The sequence below is a fragment of the Poecile atricapillus genome, chromosome 4 (genome assembly GCF_030490865.1).
Source record: "Poecile atricapillus isolate bPoeAtr1 chromosome 4, bPoeAtr1.hap1, whole genome shotgun sequence".
Classification (NCBI taxonomy): Eukaryota; Metazoa; Chordata; class Aves; order Passeriformes; family Paridae; genus Poecile; species Poecile atricapillus.
Window position 1 is genome coordinate 2,867,130 of NC_081252.1, and position 20,294 is coordinate 2,887,423.

The 20,294-nt window shown below is 45.9% G+C and overlaps 1 protein-coding gene across 8 annotated transcripts in view; it reads right to left on the reverse strand.

The window, feature by feature from the left end:
* Nucleotides 1-19,752, reverse strand: part of SLC4A4 (solute carrier family 4 member 4) — a 143,891-nt gene extending 124,139 nt beyond the window's left edge. For 3 of the 8 annotated variants that reach the window (XM_058839094.1, XM_058839092.1, XM_058839091.1), the window contains exon 1: nucleotides 968-1,136. In XM_058839094.1, coding sequence (XP_058695077.1) covers nucleotides 968-1,050 — 83 coding nt within the window. In that variant the 5' untranslated portion in view covers nucleotides 1,051-1,136. Of the gene's footprint in view, nucleotides 1-967; nucleotides 1,139-1,538; nucleotides 1,620-14,807; nucleotides 14,935-16,525; nucleotides 16,658-19,259 lie in introns of those variants that run through there. The other 5 variants (XM_058839099.1, XM_058839097.1, XM_058839096.1 and 2 more) reach the window with 5 other exon arrangements.
* Between the last annotated feature and the right edge of the window lie 542 nt (nucleotides 19,753-20,294).

The window sequence follows — 20,294 nt, forward strand, 5'->3', positions numbered from 1 at the left end:
ATGGTTTGCGAGGCTTTCCAGTACGGAAAAGGAATGACTCGAAGGCTTATTTATGCCACGTCTTCCCACTTAGGTCTTTCTGAGAAACACAGAGCCCATTATACACGTCCCCTGCCTTCCTCTGTCCCTCATTGCTCCTTGTACACAGTTATCACAAACCAATTCCCTTTGCTGCTCCTCTCCTTGGTTTTGCTTTCCACAGTTCTCAGAGTATCAGCTCCAACTCTGCAGCATTTGCTGGCTCTGCTCCCAATTAATAACTGCAGGTTAGAGTTGGGTCGTTATGGCTGCAGATTAATGCTGAAAAACATTCAACAGCTTCTGAGAGATACGGAGAGGCACACAGCCTTTCTTCTCCTAACACGGAACATGGTTTATCTTGCTACCCCTGTGTTCCAGGGAGATGTTATACCACTTATCTGAATGATTTTAACAGATCAAAAAGTTGGCTCCTCAAGAGCACCTGCCTCTGACAACAAGCCACAAGGCTGATGTTATCCGAGAAATAACTGTATATGCTAGCACAGGCTAGACAGATCACACTTGGGATAAAAAAAAAATGAACTTTCATGAAATCACTCTGTCTTCATCCACATACCAGCAATTAAGCAAGCAGGAACACACAGCAAAATGACAGGTTTCCACTGGATATCTGAATTCTTTCAGACTTGTTGCAAGGCACAGGATTGTGAAAACCCCACAGCTGGCTTTCTGAGGACTCTCCAGTTCCTAAGTTCTCTGGAAAGCTCTCCTGTTACAACAACAGAACTGGTGTAAAAGACCTTGCACCTGAGAAGAGTCTTACACAGGTCATGACCTCTATCAACAGGAAAAACTTAGTGAAATACCAAGTCTGGTGCAGAGAGAGAACAGAACAGGCTATGACTTCAGACTGGAGATCATAGTACCCCTCCTGATCAATTCTGCCTCTCAGTGTCCCCTCCCAAAGCAGGCTGCCCAGACCTACCTCCAGTCCCTCCACAGATCCAGCTGTCCCATGGGTTCTTTGAGCAGGAGCACCAACGGCTCACAGCAGCTCGCCTTCCACATTTGCTCCAGTTCAGAGAGGCAGAGCCCAGCAAACGCTGTTCCACTTGGAGGCACACTCCAACTCCAGGCCTGTATGACATTTACTATAACCCACTTCTTCCCGCCCTCTACCCCCCCAATGAAAGGGATCAAAATAGTTTCCCCCCGTGACATTTTGCTTCATTTGCCCAACAGGCTGTGGGAGCGTCTCCATGAAAGCCTCTGAAAGCCAAGCAAGAGCAGCAATGCCTGCCCCCATCAGGGTGAGCCCCGAAGTGGGAGACACCCCGTGAACACCCAAGCTCTCTGCTGCCAGCACAGAGGGCGTGGGGTCCAGGACAAACCGCAGTATCCCACTGCTACAATTTGCTCTGCAGATGCCACAGGTGAAAGGCGAGCTCTTCGCCCAGTGACGCTGTAAGTAATACGTGTTGGCTGCCTGTCTGTGGGCCAAACTGCCCATCTTGGGGCTGATCTGAGCTCCTCACCTGACCCTTCACCCCGCTCACCTCAGCCCATCCGTCCCCTTGTGCATTTTTCCTGGAAATGTGGCTCCTCCACAAGCCAGCCCCGCGTCCTGCCGCGTGCCCTCCCCGCACTGCTGCCGTGGGACCCCAGCTCAGGGGACATCCCACCTCAGGGCGTGAGGACACGGCACAACTGCCATCTCGTGTTTCAGCTCCAGGCTGCCAACAAGCAGAAGCAGCAATGAGAAGGGAAAGCTGCATCCAGTTGCAGATGAAGGCCAGATAACACCTGCCACCAAAAAGAAAGAGCTGGCATTGGGAGCCAGCATGTACATTTTCTTCATGTACAGAAGCACTGAAGACATTGGAGACCTGTGGTTCAACAGTGGACTCCACAGCGCTCCTCCCTTGTGTCACTTGGGTTACTCTTCATTGCACCTACACTTGCCCTCATCCTGGTTCTGAACCCAAAAGCAAGGGCTTGACTACTCATTCAAAATGCAAGACATGCCTCCACAAAACCCTTACCTCAGACACTAAGATGGGTAAAATTCTCTAATTGTATTCATTCTCCACAGCCAGCTCTCTTGGAGCGTAGAGTACACCTTGCTTCCATTTCTACCTAAAGCCCTCGCATACCTTACTCAGCAGTTACAAGCAAGCAGAGCTTGTGTCTGTCTCGCTTTTCAAGGCAAGCATAGGAGATAAAATACCAAACCCAGAAGCCATCCCCAAGGAAATCCCTTTTCCCCTCCATCTCACACACTGCAAGTGTCTGGAAAGGAATTGACTCGCAGCATGAATCAGCTGGGCTCACGTCTGGCTGAAGCGCTGTTTTTTGCCTTTCCCTTTGAAGTCCTGCAGCGGGCGTAGCTGTGGTAACGCCGGCGTGGGCTGCGGTGTTTGGCTACTCCTGCACAGCCCTTGCCAGCACCCTGCTTTGCCCCAGAGCCTGCTGAGCTGCACAAAGAGGCTGACAGCCTCTGCTCCCCAGTGCTTAGGATGGAACAGGCACTTGGGGAGATGCTCCCACCTGCCATGGACAGGTACAGAGAGGAATGGACTCATTTATCTGCCATCCCCAGCATGGAAAAAACAAAACCAGTTTAACCCCACTCCACTGCCTTTCCCATTTCCTTCTCATTCCAGTGCACCTCCAGGCAATGGAAACTCATTATTAGCCTCCAGTTAAGCCTCAGAAGAGATTTTCCTTCCGTAATTAACTCTGCACAACAATCACTTTTTCCTGCTACCTTTTTGCTAGGACTTGTGGCAAACAAGTCTGAAAACATTTTAAAACATTATTGATTTAAGGAACGGCACTAAGTGATAGAAATGAGAATGGAAATAAATTCTAGAAATAAGATTCAGGCTGGCACATTAAGTGTGCGGTGCAGGAAACTTAGCCGGGTTTTTGCCCCCTGAGTTATCCCAGTTCAGTGTCCACAGGAAGATGCATTCTGACATGTACAGGTTTCAGAGGCAGAAACATGACACTGTTTTCATACCTGGTACAAATGAAGTCAGTATGCCAAGTTACCTGGGCATATACAAGTGTGATACACCTGAACAGGTAATCACAGCCCAACAACCAGCCCGTCAGGTTATTCTGTTTTGGGTTTGTTGTTTTTTTTTTCCCCTTTGGAAATCTGAATTGTCAACCCCTTACATTAACATGCATTTGGGAACAAAGCCAAAGCAATACTGCTCCTAGTCCAAGAACACCTAATGAAGAACTGAATCCTGCTCAAGGCAAAGGCACAAGGTAGAAGAAAAATAATGAAAAGGCACAGAAAAAGAACACAGCAGAGTATCCAGCAGGTATGTCTCTTTTAAGGCTTAAGGATTTCAGTACATTGGAAAGAACTTACTGTTGATGTCATTAAAACTCTGTTTGGTAGGGGCAATATTCTGAATTCAGGGTGCAGCCATTGCAGAAAGCAGGAGAATTTAAAATTCTTCAGCTCCATGGAAATTAATACCAGGTAGGGGAGGGTGATTTGTAACAAACCCAGCTATTTTTAACTGTTAAAATGTATATTTCCCACTTGTACAGCTGGCACAGGTGTCACACAAATAATGGGTCATACTAAGACACGCTGTGGTACTGAACACTCCAGATGTGCCCTTAAAGATGAGTTGCAGAAGGAGATGCAAAGGTTAAGTGAAAGCCATTCCCTTTCCAGCACAGGACACACCAAACCTGCCCCTGCTCAGCAGAGGGAGCCAGCGCAGAGCTGTGACAGGAATACATTCCAGAGGGAGCAGTGGATCACCAGGACCCTAAGACCAATGCCAGACTCTACTCCTTGCTCCGTGTCCCATGTCCCATTCCATACTCCTTTTCCCTCTTTGGAAAGTGGAGCCTGGCCCCGTGTTCTTGACACCCATCCTCCAGACATTTGTATGCACTAGTTAGATTCCCTCTCAGTTTGCACCATCCCGTCCTGCCAAGCCTCTGGACATCCTAGCAGAGAGTTTTGGATCTCTTCCACAGGAATGACAGGCAAACAAGTCACATCCCTACTCAGGCCAGCTCAATCCCTAGATTTCACCACTTGTCTGTATGGCCCACTAAATCCCTATTGAAAACATGAAGGAGCCCAACATGCACTTGGAAAATACACAGTTCAGTCCCAACCATGTTTGTTTAGAGGTGTTTCAGAAAGAAAACAAATCCCTTTTATCCATTGGAGTTGTTGAGGCAGCATTGAAAACATCTTTAAAAGACACAATTCCATCCATTTGTCAGAAAATTAATAGTTTATATGGATCCTGTCTGCAAGTCTGAACACTTGTACTGTGCCCTTGCTAAACATATTTCTTTCATCTGATTTTTGGCCAGTATTGAGGGAAGGCTCTCAAGAAAACCTGCTGCCACTTGTTGAGCACTTCAGGTCTTTCTCTCATGGGGTTCTGAGATTTAGCAATTCTGTATCTAGAACTTACTGAATATTATTTCTGCCTGTTGCTGATCCTCTTGTTAGTAAACTGATATTTTTTCACTGGTATCTACTTGTATTGGTTCCTTATTGGTGAAAAGGTATTGGCTAAACCTGTAAGGGGAGGCAACACATTCCAGAGCGTTCTCCTTAGACAAGCCCCAGAATGAATACTGGTGAGGAAAGGAGGAGAAAAAATAAATAAATAAATTGAAAGAAGAACACTTCTGCTGCTGTCTGTAGAATGAGGATCCTAAAGAAAGATACAAAAATCCTCTTAGAAGGCATTTTGAGAACCAAAGAAGAAAGGAATTAATTTAGTTCTGTTATTAAGTAGCCTCTCAATTGATTTGCCAGTGGGACCAGAGTTAAAGACTCTGACTTGAATTTCAGAAAACACCACTGACTCACCCAGAGCCTTGCTCAAGTTTCTTAAACTTCTCCATGCTTTGATCTCCACAAAGGAGAAGCCAGGAGAGCTTCCTTCTCAGAGCCTGAGAACTGACAAGCACAACAGCCCCTGAAGATGAGAGCACTCGCAGCCCTGCCTTTCAGCCCTTCCAGAGGGAGCGCTGAGCACAGCCTTAAAGATCCAAGTTTATTTCCTGGAAAACCTGGGCCAATTGATCCATTTACAAGTTCATGGCTTTCAAAATGAGAGCTCATTTTAATCTTGAGAATTTTCCTGTTAACAACAACAAATCATCCAGCTCTTCAGTGACAAAATTATTTCCTGTAGCACTTCCTTTGTGACAGAGGAAATCACAGGAAGAAGAGACATGGGAGACTTACAGCTAACCATATCTCCATACTTCCTGTCCAACACCTGCCTCACAGGAATAACACCACTCACTCCTGTTGCTAATGCTACAGGAGGCACAGAATGGACACCTTGTTTAAGCAGGTAATTTTACAAGACCTTTTACATAGCAGTTTCCTAAGAACAATTTCAGGATACAGAGTGGATATTTGAAATGGTTCCCACTCTTGTGTCACCAGGAATTTCATCCAAAAATCCCTGCTTTGTTAGCTGCCCCACCAAGCTCCCAAATACCAGCAGCATATTTACAGGTCCATGTATTCCAACACTTCCTTGTGCTCTATGGTTTGGGGCCCACGCCCACATGCTGCAGAGACACGTGTCCCGTTCCACGGCAGGAACCAGATGAGTTTTAAGGTCCCCTCCAACCCAAACCGTTCCAGGATTCCATGGTTTTGGTTGCAAAGCAGCACTAATCTCACAGAGTGTGTGCATCGCTCACTTAAAATTTCTTGCGGGGGTTGCTGCAGGATCTAATTAAAAGTGATTATAATTAGCTCTGTAGTATTTCCCCTCACACTTTTGCATGAGTAATCAACTGAAGACGCCAAAACTCAAAACACAAGGGGATTTATCTGGGATGCAAAGACATAAAAAGGCTCCTTCCTCTCAGAGCTGACACCCCGTTGTCACATTTGTAGAACTGCCACCGGAAGCCTGTCAAATGTTACGTGCCATGAATGTCATGGGCTGAAGTAGCTCAGGCTCAGAAAACAGGGTTCGTTTGTCTGAAGCCAAGGAACTTGACCACTGCTTCTTTCTGTCCTGCTGTGCATTATTAAAAGGTCACCAGAAACAAGAGCTCTGAAATGATCTCTGCAGTTCTTTTGAACAGGATCTTTCTTCCCCTTCCTGTATTGGAAAGCAGGGAAGTTTTTAACTCAATTTAGAAAATATTATCTCCAAGTCAGAGCTAGCACCCAGTGAAATCAGTGGGGGAATCCATTTCTCTTGAAATCACTTGAAATTCTTTGCTAGCTCAGACAAACACCAGGTTGAAAAACCTGCCAAAGCTTTTTCTTACTCATCAACCAAAGAGTTGACATTACTCCATCCTCCTTCCCTTTGAGTGGTCAGACATTTTCCATGGCCATGTAACAGCCTGCTGGAAAATCTCCCCGCTTCTGCCAACCTGCCGGATTCTCTCTTTGATGACCCTGAGAGCACAGAGCAAAGTTAAACTTCTTACCAGAGCACTTTTCCTGGGTGGGATGCAGTAATGTGCCTCTGGAAGAAGAAGAATAGGCAGCTGGCCAAGACAGGAATGCTGCTGCAGGCATGAGTGGTTTATCTTCTGTTTGATCTTTTCTGCTAAGGGATGACAAGAATGGACTTAATAAATCTGCATAAACACATGAAAGAAGCACGAGTCTGGGGTGATTTGGTGAGCAAAGACAATTCTGTGTTGTCAGCATGGATGCTCTGACACAGTGGAACATTCATGTTATAAAGAGCGTCATTACAAAGAGAGCAGTCATTCTTTTAAGATGAAGAAGCTCCTAACTAAGCAACAAGATGGAACAAAATAAGAAAAATTATCCACATTTTTAAGTTTACCACTCTTTTTTTTTTAAGAAATATTTTCTGATTCCTTTGCATGGAAAGAAGAAGAAATGCTTCTAAGATACCATGAGATTAGTATCAGAGGACCAGGCATAGAGCTTCCTACAAGAACTTTCACCCGTGTTTTAACTAGGATGTCTGTTCCTTCCTGCCTACACGACTTCAACGCCGTTTTCCAGCCTCAGCTCTCTACCTCTAGTGCCACAATTACTTCCATCCCTTATCTCTGCACCTTACTCGATCTCTTTGATGAGTTGTGCAATGTTTATCCACCATTTGATCTTCTCAGATTGTTTCATAGCAACAGACAACAGTTTATGGTGGATATTGTGTGAAAACTCTCCAGCAGAACGTGCCTATGAGTCCTGCTGCTTTCTTGCATAATGTGACTGTCTTTGGAACAATAATGCTGGCCAACAACTTACCTTAATTTTATGCTAAAATTAGAGCAGTTGAACATTATTTATTTCGAGTCCACTGGTTTTAGTGAATACCAGGAAGTAGTGAGAATGTGTCCCATACACTGCAACCCCTACAACTTCATCCATACCACTCAGGCAACGGCACTTGCAAAATCGGAGCAGTCGGAGCAGAAAACACTGCATGGTAACTACACCCAGGAGAAGTTCAATGTGCCCACCACATTCCTTGGACTGAACACCTTCGGTAAAAGGGAGACCCAAAACCTTGGCACTTGGATTCAAAAGAGCTTCTCAGAGTCATAAAGAAAACCATATTCACAGACCCCCAGGCACGACAGGAAAACACAAAACCAAATTTTTCCAGCTAAGTCCCAAAGTTTTGTGCAAATGTGCACAAAACATTTTTAGTGCCAAAAACCATTTTTATGCCAAACATAGTTTTGGCAGCTACAACCTGAGCTCCCTCCTGCCCCCCAGAACAGGAAGCAAGCGGAGCAATTCAGGCATTTCTTACCATATCAGGCAGGCAGGTAAAAGGCTTAAGTGATGTTTAGCATCCACATTAATTTTGTGACCAAGCATTTCTGAAGAGACAAAACAACAGCCTGCCTTCAGTTTCATAAGGAGAGGTGCCTAAAAGCACAAAAAGTGTCCAGACTTTGCAGTTCTCTAACCTTTCCTGGTGAAGTGCCATCAGCTGCCAAACAGCACAGTCCCTTTCCCTTGGCAACTAAACCACATCCTAAATAATCCTTGCACCAGTCCCTGCTTACACAAGGGTCCCCAAATCTTTCCTGAGGGCTCTTTGGCTTTGTGTCTTTCTCCCTCACTCTCTATGTGCTTGCTTAAGTCTGGCCCCTGTTTACCATCTCTCCTCTAAGGTCTTTTCCAATTTACACATCATCAGTCATTTTCTCATGTCCAACAAGGCAAGTGAAGGTTTTGCAATACAAGATTTCACCAGTATATTCAGATCTCCTGCTGCTACTTAATTTGACTTGTTTGAATAGGTCATTGACTTCTATATTTATACTGTCTGTATTTCAAACCAAAATGCAGTGCTCTCAATCCATTTTCAAAATAGCTGCTAAGATTTTAAAACAGAAGGGCCCAAATATACAAAACAACCAGGCACAGACATGTTCACCCATTCAGTTTTTCAAAACACACTTGGTTCACTGGGTAAGGCCACCTATGAAATTCCTGATCTGTTTCCTTCAATATGGGAAGTAAAAAAAGCACTCCTGATCATCTTACAAATAGATTGATAGATTTCTATGTCCACTGCATCATCGTGATGTTTTATAATATGGAATATCCTCCCAAAATTAGATTTTACACCACCAATATTGACAATTTAATTCCTTGCAAATAAACGAAGGGTGAAACCATCCTTTCTGGCAACGTTATGATCTTAGATAAGGCATATCCCATTCCCCTTCCATCTTCCATTCTAAGATCTTATGCCATCAGCACACAAAGGGGAAGGAAAGGTACGAACTGTTCAGATACATCAACTCCTTTTTACGGGAGAAGCCCTGGAGCTTCCGACCGTGTAAATAAATACCTGACTGTTTTAGAAGAGCAAAGACCAGAAACAGGTTCTCTGACACATTCCAAAAATAAACACGGCTGTTCCATCCCCATTATCAGACGTACCTGATCTGACTCTCAGCAGGGGCCACTTGTCTGAGCAAGCAACATCACGTCTCAGGATGGCAGAGCTCTCGTGACCTTTATTGTTATTTCTGTTATCAAGGACATCACAAAATGCTCTTCCTTGGAAGTGATGTTTGGCTCTGTTTTTCGGCTGGAGGAAGGATTCCATTTTTCCTTTTAATTGTTTATTGTTGTAGGGATCAGTGCTTTTAAGGTATTTCATGTCAGAATTTTTCACACAGAAATAGATACTGACTCACTGGAAGAAGACAAAAGCCGAGGAATTTGAAAGCAGGGCTTTTGGTACCCCTAGCTACATCTCCACCACCACAGGCTACAGATGTGGAATTCTAAGCCCTAGAAAGACTTGCTTTTCATGTTAGGAAACCTTTGCTTTCCACTTAACAGTTGCTCTGACCACATTCAATCCTTCAAACCAATAAATACAGGGAAACAAGGGGAACTTCCTTCTGCACTGGAGAGAACAGAAACTTAGTTCCAGTGCTAAGAATCTGTTGGCTGCCTTGTCTCTCCCGTTAGAAGGCTTCACTCTAAACTCTCAAAACAACTCTGAAGAGACACGTTCTCTCTAAACAAGACAGCAATTTTCACAAGGGCAGGACAGGAATGACAAGACAAGGGGGAATGGTTTAACATGGACACGGGGAAGGTTTAGGTATTATGAAGAAACTGTTTCCTGTGAGGGTGATGAGGCCCTGGTTGCCCAGAGAAGCTGCGGCTGCTCCATCCCAGGAAGTGTTCCAGGCCAGGTTGGACATGGCTTGGAGCAACCTGGGTGAGTGGAAGGTGTCCCCTCCCGTGGCAGGGGCTGGAGATGTGCTTTAAGATGTGCTTTAAGGTCCCTTCCAACTCAAACCAGCATGGCTGGCTGCTCCCACCGTGACTCTGGGACTGCAAAACATGAAACCAGAGACAGGATGGGCTGTCTGAGGGAGGCTCTGTGGAGGCTGAAGGCTGCCCCCCTCTGCCCTTCAGCACGACCGCTGCCCTGAGCCCAGCCCAAGAGCCAGGTCTGGGTCGGGTCAGATATTCCTATGCCAAGAATGTGCTGACAAACACAACCCTGTAGGGAGCACCAAGCTGGTCTGCATTGCCTTAGAACCTTATTTCCATTTTCCACAAGTAACACAGTGTCACTGATTCGTTTTAAGCTCTTCTCCTAGATCTGCTTTAAGTTATTTTCCATTAAATGGTACTAAAGGATGTGTTAAAGGCAGGATGGGATGTAATAGACCTTAAATATTTATGGTCTTTGTATTTATTACAGATCTCAGGCCTCCTATACAGTACGTGCCAGCATCTCCATTCAATGCCAAACATTGTCAACATTCCAACAGGAAGAGTTTATACCTACCTCAAGTTAATAAATCAAAATTACCACATCAGCCTATAGATTTCTTTCTAGTTTAAAGGGGATTTAGAACACTGCACAAGGAAGAGAAATTTGCTATTGCTAAGCTGGAGAGTTTAGTAGAGTTTATCTACTAAAATAGAGTCAGTAAATAGCACGTTAGAAAGAGGCCATTCTGGAATGCAGTTGGCCAGAAATGAAGCACTACAATTAGCAGGAAATTCTAACAGTTTGGTGAGAGTGCTCTGCATCACACTTACAGAAATAGACTTCAGCTTGCACTTAAATGCCAGCCTGATTCGCAAAACCAGGCAGTGCTGATGTCTTCATCATCATGTAAGTAGATTCAAAGCTAACTCTGGGCAGAGTTAAAAACAGAAAGCAAAATTAGCCATTAGCATGGAAAGTCACTTTCACTGCTATATTTTTATATTCTGTCTCTACATTTTTGGCCTGCAACTTCATATTGGAAGATATCAGCTGCTGAAAACCCAACTTCAGCACAGCACTATGTCCTTCCTAAGCCCATTCTACTGCTCATTCCCTGGAGAGCTTTCTCATGTGCTTTCTACACTCTCCTTGCAGGCGAAGCTCAGCAAGCAAGCAGGAAGATTTTTCCTGCAGCTTACAAAGCAGAAACCCCCATGTTAACCTACCCAATGACTCTCACATGCACCGAGGCAGGGCACAGTTAGATTCTCAGCTATGTAATTTCTATTCACACTTTGCCCAAGTGCTGACTGATTTGGGAGCACAAGGCCAGCACTGGCAGAAGGAGAGGAACGCCTGTTCTGGGGAGCCAGCGGGTCTGCAGACACCTGCCAGGCAAACATCCCCGTCCCGCACGGCTGGGATCACCCCCCTTTCCCGATTTGGGATTAGCATGTCATTTGTCTGTGCACCAGCTCTTCCCATCCAGCATCTCCACCAGCTGTCAGAGGCTCTTCCCAACCCACGAGGCAGATGGCTCTGCGGCTGGTATGCCTATCCAGTGCTAGGCACTGGCACTTGGCAAGTTGCTGGAATCCCTCAGCAGGACTATAATAAGCGCAGGGCATGACTAAACCTGAAGTGCTGTTTACTTTTCCAGAGGCATCGTGCCATAATGCATACGCCACAAAGAACTTGACAAAAATGTGACCCACATCCTCTTTCAACTCCTTACCCCTCTCCCAGCAGCATCTCATCACCCACAGCCAGCGACCCAAGCCCCGGGAAGCTGTTTTGGAGGCGGTTCCTGCTGGGACAGGCAGGTGAGTGTGTGACCAGCACACAACAGGGAGCTATAAGCCTTGTTCTGTCCAAACAGCACCTAGCAGGTAGAACAGCCGGGAGCACACTCTAAAAGCCTCAGTAGAGTGACACCTTGTACCACGTCACTGTTTACTCTCGGCTGTGTTATCAGCCCTCTGGCTACCACTAGCTCCCAATAATTGTCCTAATAACCTTTGCACAGGCATGAATAAAGGAAGGCTTTGAATAGTCAGTCAGGAATTTTTAACAAATAATTCCAGGACTGCGAGTAGGAAAGGCAGGGTTAGCTCTCCCCTGAAAGGCAGGGGGCAAACCAGCCACGTGTGACATCCTTGGCACTTTTTGCAGGCAGAGGAAACAAAGTGCTGGATGCACATAACATGCTGGATAGCCACACCTGAAATGGTCCATCCCAGGCAGCTCTGAGCCAGCCTCAAATTCCTGCAGTAAACACTTCATTTTCTTTGGAAACAAGTAATTTGCAAATATTATCCCAAACTGGTGAACAAAGGTAAAAAAAAGGAAGCAAGTCACGGCCCTTAAAGCAAGGTATTGTGACAGGTGATTTTACAATCCCACCAGTCAGTATCCTAAACCTGTGCCCAAAGTGGTGATGCAGCATGCCCATATGTAGGCACATGCACACAGATCCCAACTCTTTTTATGAGAAGAGCAACAAAGTGAAAAGAAAGGAATTTTTCCTTTTTGAAGTCACGCACAGTTTATTAAAACTGGATTTTGGAAGCATTCCAATTCTAATTCCTTCCTCTGAAAGAACTCCATGTCTTAAAAATACACAGTATCCCATAAGCACTATGTCACTTGTCCTTTTAACTCCTAACCAGGCAGGGAACTAGCAGTGGCCCTGTTTTAAATGCATGGAAAAAGGCAGATAAAAATGACATGAAATGGCCTGTTTCAGTTCAAGGAAACCCAACAAGTCAAGACAAAAAATACACTCAGTCTTTTTTAAAACAAAGTAGGTTTTGAAGAAGAGGCCTCCCCTTTTTCACTTATACAAGGAAGAAAAGGTGGACCCTTCAAGCTATTTCAGACTGTGCCCCTGTAAGCACTGATCATATTAAAATTCCCTCTTGACCAACATCTTTGTCAAAACTAGGGCAAACACCATTTGGAAATCTTTCTGCTAAAAGCACTTTCCTTCAGGACACAGCTTCAAACCATCACCTACAGCCAAATGCAAACACATGGCCTTTTCTGACCCCTCGCTCCCTGCAATCCCCGCTCCCAACAGTGTCAGCCTCGGAGTTTGCAATTCTGCTCCTTCCAGCCAACAACAGGAATGAAGTTGGACTACACATCTCCACAGAGAAAAGGATCATGTTTCTCTGAAATGCTTCAGTTTTGATGTCAGTAACTACATGAGCTGCACATAAGTGTATCTTTCTGGATTTCTTACCCTCGCATCTGGAAAACTTTCATTTGGAAAACTTACATTGATTTTTCAGGTGAGCAGCTCATTGGGAACCAAAAGTGTTTGGCTCTGAAAGCTCAGGGCCACCAGTTTAGACCAAATCTTTACCTGGCACCTTTCAGACTTGGGTTTTTCTCAGATGGGTGGTGGCCAGACCTGTTTGCCCACCTTGATGAGTGTGGTCTCCCAAATGCTCACAGCTAATCACACTGCTTGAACTTTCCCTTCCTGACCAGGGGGTGTGGGTTTCTCCTAAAGCGATACAGCACCATCGTGTATCACCACCAAGCCATCAGACTGGAATCCCAGCCCCTTACCTTGTTCAAAGACTGGTTTTCTAGCGGAACTCCTCACCGGTACAGGTCACACCTCTCAGGTAACCAGTGGTGGCCATCCACAGCACAAGAGCTCCATCCAGTGGCCCCTTCTCCAGCCAACACTTCCCAGAGCCACAAATCCATTTTGCGTGTGCCCCTTGTGAGATTCTCAGCAATACCAAGGTGCTTCAGCTCCCTCAGTTTCCATCATGCAGGTTATTTCCCATTAGAAATTGGGAGGTTGTACCAAAGGGGATAAACCCCCCCGTGGACACCCAAAAATGATGGTAATTTCTGAAATGTTACGAGTCTCTTGTTTTCAGGCAGCACTGAGATTGCTTCCCACAGATATCCATCCCTTGTGTGTTCTCCTGAGCCCTTCAAACCATTACTTAATACAGATCATTCTAAGCAAAACTGCTGATGCCTTAGAGCCAGCATGCTTCCTCAGCAGCTCCAGAAACCAGAGCAGGAAAGGACATGTTAAACAGCAGTGGGACTTTTGGAGCCATCATTGTTTCTACCTCACTACATGGTCTCAGAAGACCACCACTCTGAAGTACAACCAGTCTGTTCCTGGGACCCTTTTGTTCCAAAGCCTGGAGCAGTGGGGCACCTCTGAGGCCAGCCAGTCCTCTCCTCCCTAGTGTACCCCCACATTGTGTCTGAGAAGCAGTGATGCCAGCTGCTGTTCCACTTGCTCTGATTTACCTGGGACAAAGAGTTATCTCTCTGATCTTTCCTTGGCTGATGTAACAACATGTTGAAGAAAGAGTGTTAGACTGAATTCCTCCTGGGTGCCTTATAATTAGAAGGCACAGTCAGAAGACTGTGGCAATAAGAGAGGCTGGCCTTAGGTAGCTGAGCCAAAAGACAGTTAAAAAATGGGAGTTGTATAAAAAGCAGAAATAAATACTGTACACTGTTGTTATGGAAAGAACTGGCATGATCTCATCTCTAAAGAGATTTAGGTGCTAAATTGCCTCTGCAACCAATTCAAACCCTCAAAATTCCTGAGCCTGTGAAGGTAAGTGCAGATTTAATAATAAAATGTTATTTACCTATAAAAAAGACTGTTTTAAAAGTCAACTGTAATTAACTGCTGACAGGTCTCCAAGTTAAACCCTTTGTAAGGGCAGCTCAGAGACGGTGTCCCGTTGTTAACACCACATCTCACACTCTGCAGGGACCAGTTTTCCTTTTCTTCTGTGGCATTACTCAGGCATGGAACAACCCACGAGTCTAATCCCGCTTTCCTTTAGGTTTGCAGACGTTCTTCCCACAAGATATTTTCCCACCAGCCCAGGGCACACTTGCTCAGCCCACAGCCCAATTCCAAAGACACCAGAGAATGTCTGCTTTACTTTGACACCAGAGAACCAGTTTATATTTTTCCTCTCTTCCCATCATATAACCACAAACTAAAGTGCTCAGCTAAAATATTAAGTGTCCTGCTGAAGTGTACACTGGGTGTGGATCAGTCAGAAAGAAACCCTCACAGCTGTAGCCATGGACTCCCCCTGTTACCTGTGATGCATTTCTGCTCCTTCCTTGTGCTTCTGGAGCAAGTCCCTTTTCAGCTTCACTGCGATGCACAATGGAGGATTGCAAGAGTCTCAGATACTGCCAGCCATACCAGGAGCTGCAGGGGTGCCTAGAACAAATACAAGAGATTATTTGCCTTGCACCCAGATGCCTCTGAAAAGGCCAGGGCCACACTGCAACAAGGAGAGGCTGTTGGTTGCCAGGTGAAACAGTCAGCAGTGGGGCTGAGCCAGGCTGGACCAGGCTTCAGCTTCCAACATCTCAATTGGCTGTGCAGGCCCTGAGGCTCTGCTGCAGGTGCATTCCCACCAGGACACCAGACCAGCTCCTTACCACAGAGCAACAAGGGCTTTTTTCTCTCTGTAGCCAAGGCAAGCAACTGTGGGACTTGAAGAAGGCACTTAGTTCATTACTGTGTCACAAGCTTGTGGCTTTCTGCTCCTGCCCCCAGCCTTGCTTATCCAACCAACACCTCCCTTCACTACCAAGTGGAAAAGAGAGAAAGGACTCTGTAGGAGGTGGATAAAATCAATTTGACCACTGAGGCTCAGGCTATTTTGGTCATCATTAAAGCATCAGATTAGCCAGTCCATTTCCAAACCACACCCACGGGAGATAGGAAGAAGCTGAAGACAAGGCTGCAGTAGCCAATAGGAACGAGCAAACTGTCCCACAGCACACATGCACACACCCAAAACCGTTCAACTTGTGGGCAAGTCTGGGAAATCCTGAAGCTGAGCATCACGGACCATTCTCAGAAGGACCAACGTATGGGAATGATTTTCAGGAGTTGGCAATGGCCTGGGTATAGAGCCAGGCTCTTGCCACTGCACTGGGTACTGTAAGGACCTCCCTTCCAAATCTATAGAGAAAAACCAGCCCTACATGTGCACTCTGCCACCCCCTGGCCCTCAGCCACCTGGGGTGGGCAGGCCAGCCTGTTAGACAGAAAACCCTCAGAGAATCTTCCTAGAGAAAAAAGCCAAAACCCAGACCCCGGGTGCTAAGAGATTACAGGAAAGACAACCATGAGACAGCAGAAACCAAAACCATAATGAGCTGCAATGATTACTGAGCAGTAGCTGTGCTGTGTGTGGTTACAGAGCAATACTCTGTGTTTGGAATCACTGTGACTATAGACTCTGGCTACATGCTGTGGGCACTTTTTTTCCCCAAACACTACTAAACCTAGGAGCTGCTTCTAAAGCTTCTGCAGGATGTGGCAAAATCTGTCAGGAGTTTCGAAGCCCTGCTCCTATGCAAATCCAAGCATCACCGAGAAAACAGAGTGACAGTTTACAGAGAGAGCTGTCAGGAGAGTGAGGTGACATCCCCTGGTGACAGCAGGACATGGGATTAAGCCAAACCACTCACAACCCTCTAGTGAGAGTCAAGAATGGTCCTGGGCTGGCCAGGTTATGTGGAGTCAGAGGGAGAAGTGAAATGAAGCATGTCAACACAGGCTGCATTTTCCTTCTAAGGCAGATAAGGAGAGTGCTGCAGGGCTCTCAGCAGGGAAGGAACAGAGTTGGCTTCAAAAAGTTATGAAATCTTTGCCTATTTCCAACCAGTGCCTCAGTGATGGGAAAGAATGAGCAATCATTCCTGGAGTGGGAGGAAAAAATAATTAGCTTTCCCAAATCATTATGGAAAATAAACCCAATAGTAAGTCATACAAAAACACCATCTGCCCAACAAACCTCAAATGACACGGTTAAACTTGGTGAGAACCTCCTGCAAGAAGGAAGCCCCTTTGGCTCCTTTGTAGCTGGTACCCAAACAGCTGGAGGAGTTACTGGGAGGTTACCCAAGTCCCAGTTACACCAGTTTACCTATAAATACAAGGAAGAAAAATCTGTTGTGAGGAAAGGTTCAGTAAGTCCCCTGGCAGTGTCCACACTTGGGAGCATCACTCCATCGCTATTTAGATGGAACCCCTTCCATCTCAGAAGGCCAAACTCCAAGAAATTATTATTGCTGCAAGAAATTGTTATTGGTCAAGCAAAGCCACCAAGTCATGGAGAATAAGGAAAATACTGACAGCCAGCAGGTTTGGAAGAGCTATCAGGAAGGAATACCTTTCCTGTGGGACTGGTGAGGCCCTGGTACAGGTTGCCCAGACAAGCTGTGGCTGTCCCTGGATCCCTGGAAGTGTCCAAGACCAGGCTGGACAAGGCTTGGAACTATCTGGGAGAGTGGAAGGTGTCCCTTCCCAGGGCAAGGCCTGAAAGAAGATGACCTTTAAGGTCCCTTCCAACTCAAACCATTCCTTGACTCCATGATTCAGGAGGATGGAGCTGCAAAAAAAGGGTGCAGGCTGCCTCTGTAGCAAAAAATAACAAGGATTTTTTTTTTTTTTTTTTTTTTTTTTTTTTTATTTCTTAGCAAATACAATTGTGTATAAATAATAAATTCTGAGCTACTAACTTGTGGGAATCTCATTCACTTGAGCCAGTCTTCGATCATCCCCAAGCTCTAGCAGAGAATGTTTTGATGAGGCCTGCTCTAGCAAAATAAATCCAAAGTTCAGCAAGGCTGCTTTCAAGTTCTTCAATAACCTTTTAATGACTCTCTATTGCCTCCTGACTTCTTCCAGCCACTCAAAAGCCATGTATCACACATTCAGCCTTAAAAAAACAAATAGATGAACACTGATACCAAATTTAATCAGAACATTGCTGCAAATCCCTGGAGATGAGGTTGTGCAACAGGCTGCCAGAGGCAAGGAGCGCACTGCTGTGGTAAGCAATTTGTAACAGCAGCTAGGACAAGTGAAGAAATCAGCAGTGGGGCTGGGGTGGGGATTTTCATCAGCCTCTAGAAAGACTCCCTGCTCTACATGAATTATAAGCAAATGCCTTCATTACAAGGAAGTCATAACACCCTTTTCCTTCTCTTAGGAAACATCTAAACATGCCCAATTCCTTACCAACAGCAGATAAGCAAAGAGCTCCAGGGTGAAATGGATCTTTGAATGCCACAGCAATGCCAGCTTCACAGAGGCTGTTCTTCTCCACATTATTTATATTTGCAGTATACTTTTCATCTTACTACCCCAACAATCCTGGTTTTACATTCCTCATCGAACTTGTTTTTCCAAAGCAGTAAAAGTCTGACCAATCCCACATCTCATGATGTCCCTTCCTGCCAGAGCAGAACCTGCCTGTGGGGGGAAATCAGCTTTCTCACAGAAAAGAAGTTTAGACACACACTCTTCTTGAGAGGCTGAAGGGTACCTTAAACATCTCCTTTCTCCCTCTCTCATCAGTGATTTGTAAAAACTGAATGCACTTGTGCTCTAAGCCAGCAGAATTCAGATACCAGGAAGGGAAAAAGGAAGAGAAAAACCACACAACTCATATCCAAAGCAAAATACAAGTATTTCAAATTTATGAGTGTCAGAGGAAAGCACTGCCCTAACCCCTTTCATTAAACATTGACAGAGAGCTCATCTGCATATCTTCATCTCGAGCAAACAAACCCAAGTTTGGAGTCAGGTGTGCTTAGCTGGATTAGAGATCACTTTCCCTCTCACCCCACCATATTTAGGGCATGAAAGGGAGATTAGAGCCTCAAAAACACCGTCAGGTTTGGGACTGATGGCTCTCTCCCGACTCCTTTCGCAGCATGTTTTCCTGGCTGGGAGATGCTATGAAGAAAACAAACATAGAAACCACAGGCTAACCTGGTGGGTTCCTCTTTGACAATATGCTCTGTGCCAGGGGGAAAAGAAAACAACAAACCTTCATTCTCTTACAACATGTGCTTAACTAAGTCCCAGTTCAAATAAACAGCTGTACCCAGACCTTCACTCCGAGGGCAAGCCTGTGCCATGAGATCAGCTCACCTCTGCCTTGCCTCATGCCAACAAAGGGTTTGTAGGCTGAGCACAGCCTTTCCTGGTGAAAATTTATTCTTGCTGTGAGAAATTATTCCAGCTTTCCCAGGCAAAACCTGCACTGACACAAAGAGCTTTTTAACCAAAGCAACTGAGCCAGCAGAAGACAGAAAACAAAAGACGCTGCCAAGTTTGTAATGGCCTTATTTAGTCGTTAACCTGTTTATTTGGCAGGGAAGAACCATCAGTAGATCCCCTTCAAAGCAGTTCCTATTCACTGTCTCTGTGGGGATGTAAAGGCCTGACCCAACAACCACCACTGGAGCATCCAGCCCCTCGCAAACGGCTTCTCCTACACACACCACCCTCGAGTGGCAGCACTGCCCTGGGTCTAGGTATGGAACTGCCATGGCATGACTGAATTCATCACCACAGAAGGCTCACAGTAACCTCATCCCCCCACAGTAAGCATCCTCAGCCCCATCAGCCATCATCTGTGAAGAGCAAAACAGCAAATGCTTCCCTTGGGAAGTGATGGGACATGCAGACCTTCCAGAGAGAGAAACAAAGATATTAAAATTCCTTGAGGAACTTACCCTTGCCTTTGTTCTCCCACTGCTGCTTCCTCACAAGTCCAGCAGGCAGGAGCCAGCACAGAGGTTTTGCTGTGTCACTGGCAAGGCAGGAACTCAGCACCCACCTGCTCTCTGAGTGCTGAAGCTTTGGCAATCGCTCAAGGTAACAGGTTAGCAGCATGGAACATTCCTAACCTCCACTCTGTCCCTCTTCCTTTCCATCAGATATGCGAGGGAAACGCCATACACTGCAATAACTCTTTAGGTGTGTCTTCAGGTGACACTTCCCAACTCTCAGTACAGTTGTCAGCTACAGAAAAACAGGTCAGTTTTTATCCTTCCCTCCTTTAGAAACAACAGAAGCCCCTCACCGCTGAGCAGACCTTTCAGCATTGTACTTCCAAACCTGGACGTAAAATTCCATCCATGAATTTACTCCTCATGTCCATAAGCCTGCTTGGTCTGGTCCCTGCTCACCTCATTCCCTCAGCACGTAATGTGACGTATTCTGCTTTATTCAGGTCACTGCCTGTTCCCACCCCTCACTCGGTCATTCCAATGAGATACACAAGTCGTGCAATTCAAAGCAATAGTTCCATCCAAGCTAACTTCAAGGGCCAAAGGATTTGCAAAAGCTAACACAGAAACCCTTCAGGAAGTTCCTTAAAATCATCTCGCTCCTGTAAAAGTGGTCTAGAGCAACCCTAAGAACTGCTAGCCCACCAGTTTCAAACCTGACAGCTAACCTGAGCCTGTAAAGAAAGCTGAGAGCCCTCATTTTGACCACTGAGGGACGAAAAAACCCCATCCTGCGGATGGGAGCCTCCTCTCGTCACCATGCCGAGCAGAAGCACTGATGAAATGCTGCTGTTGGACGACAGCAATGTCCCCAGCACACCCTGCTGCTGGAGCAGAACCAGGGTTTGTGACCCTGCTGGAGCACAGCCCCGCTGGCCCCAGCCGGGGTGTGCAAGGCACCCCAGCTCCCTTTCCCAAGGCTCCCGGTGAATCGTGCACGTCACAGATCTTCATGGATTCTACTTAGCAAGAGCCTGC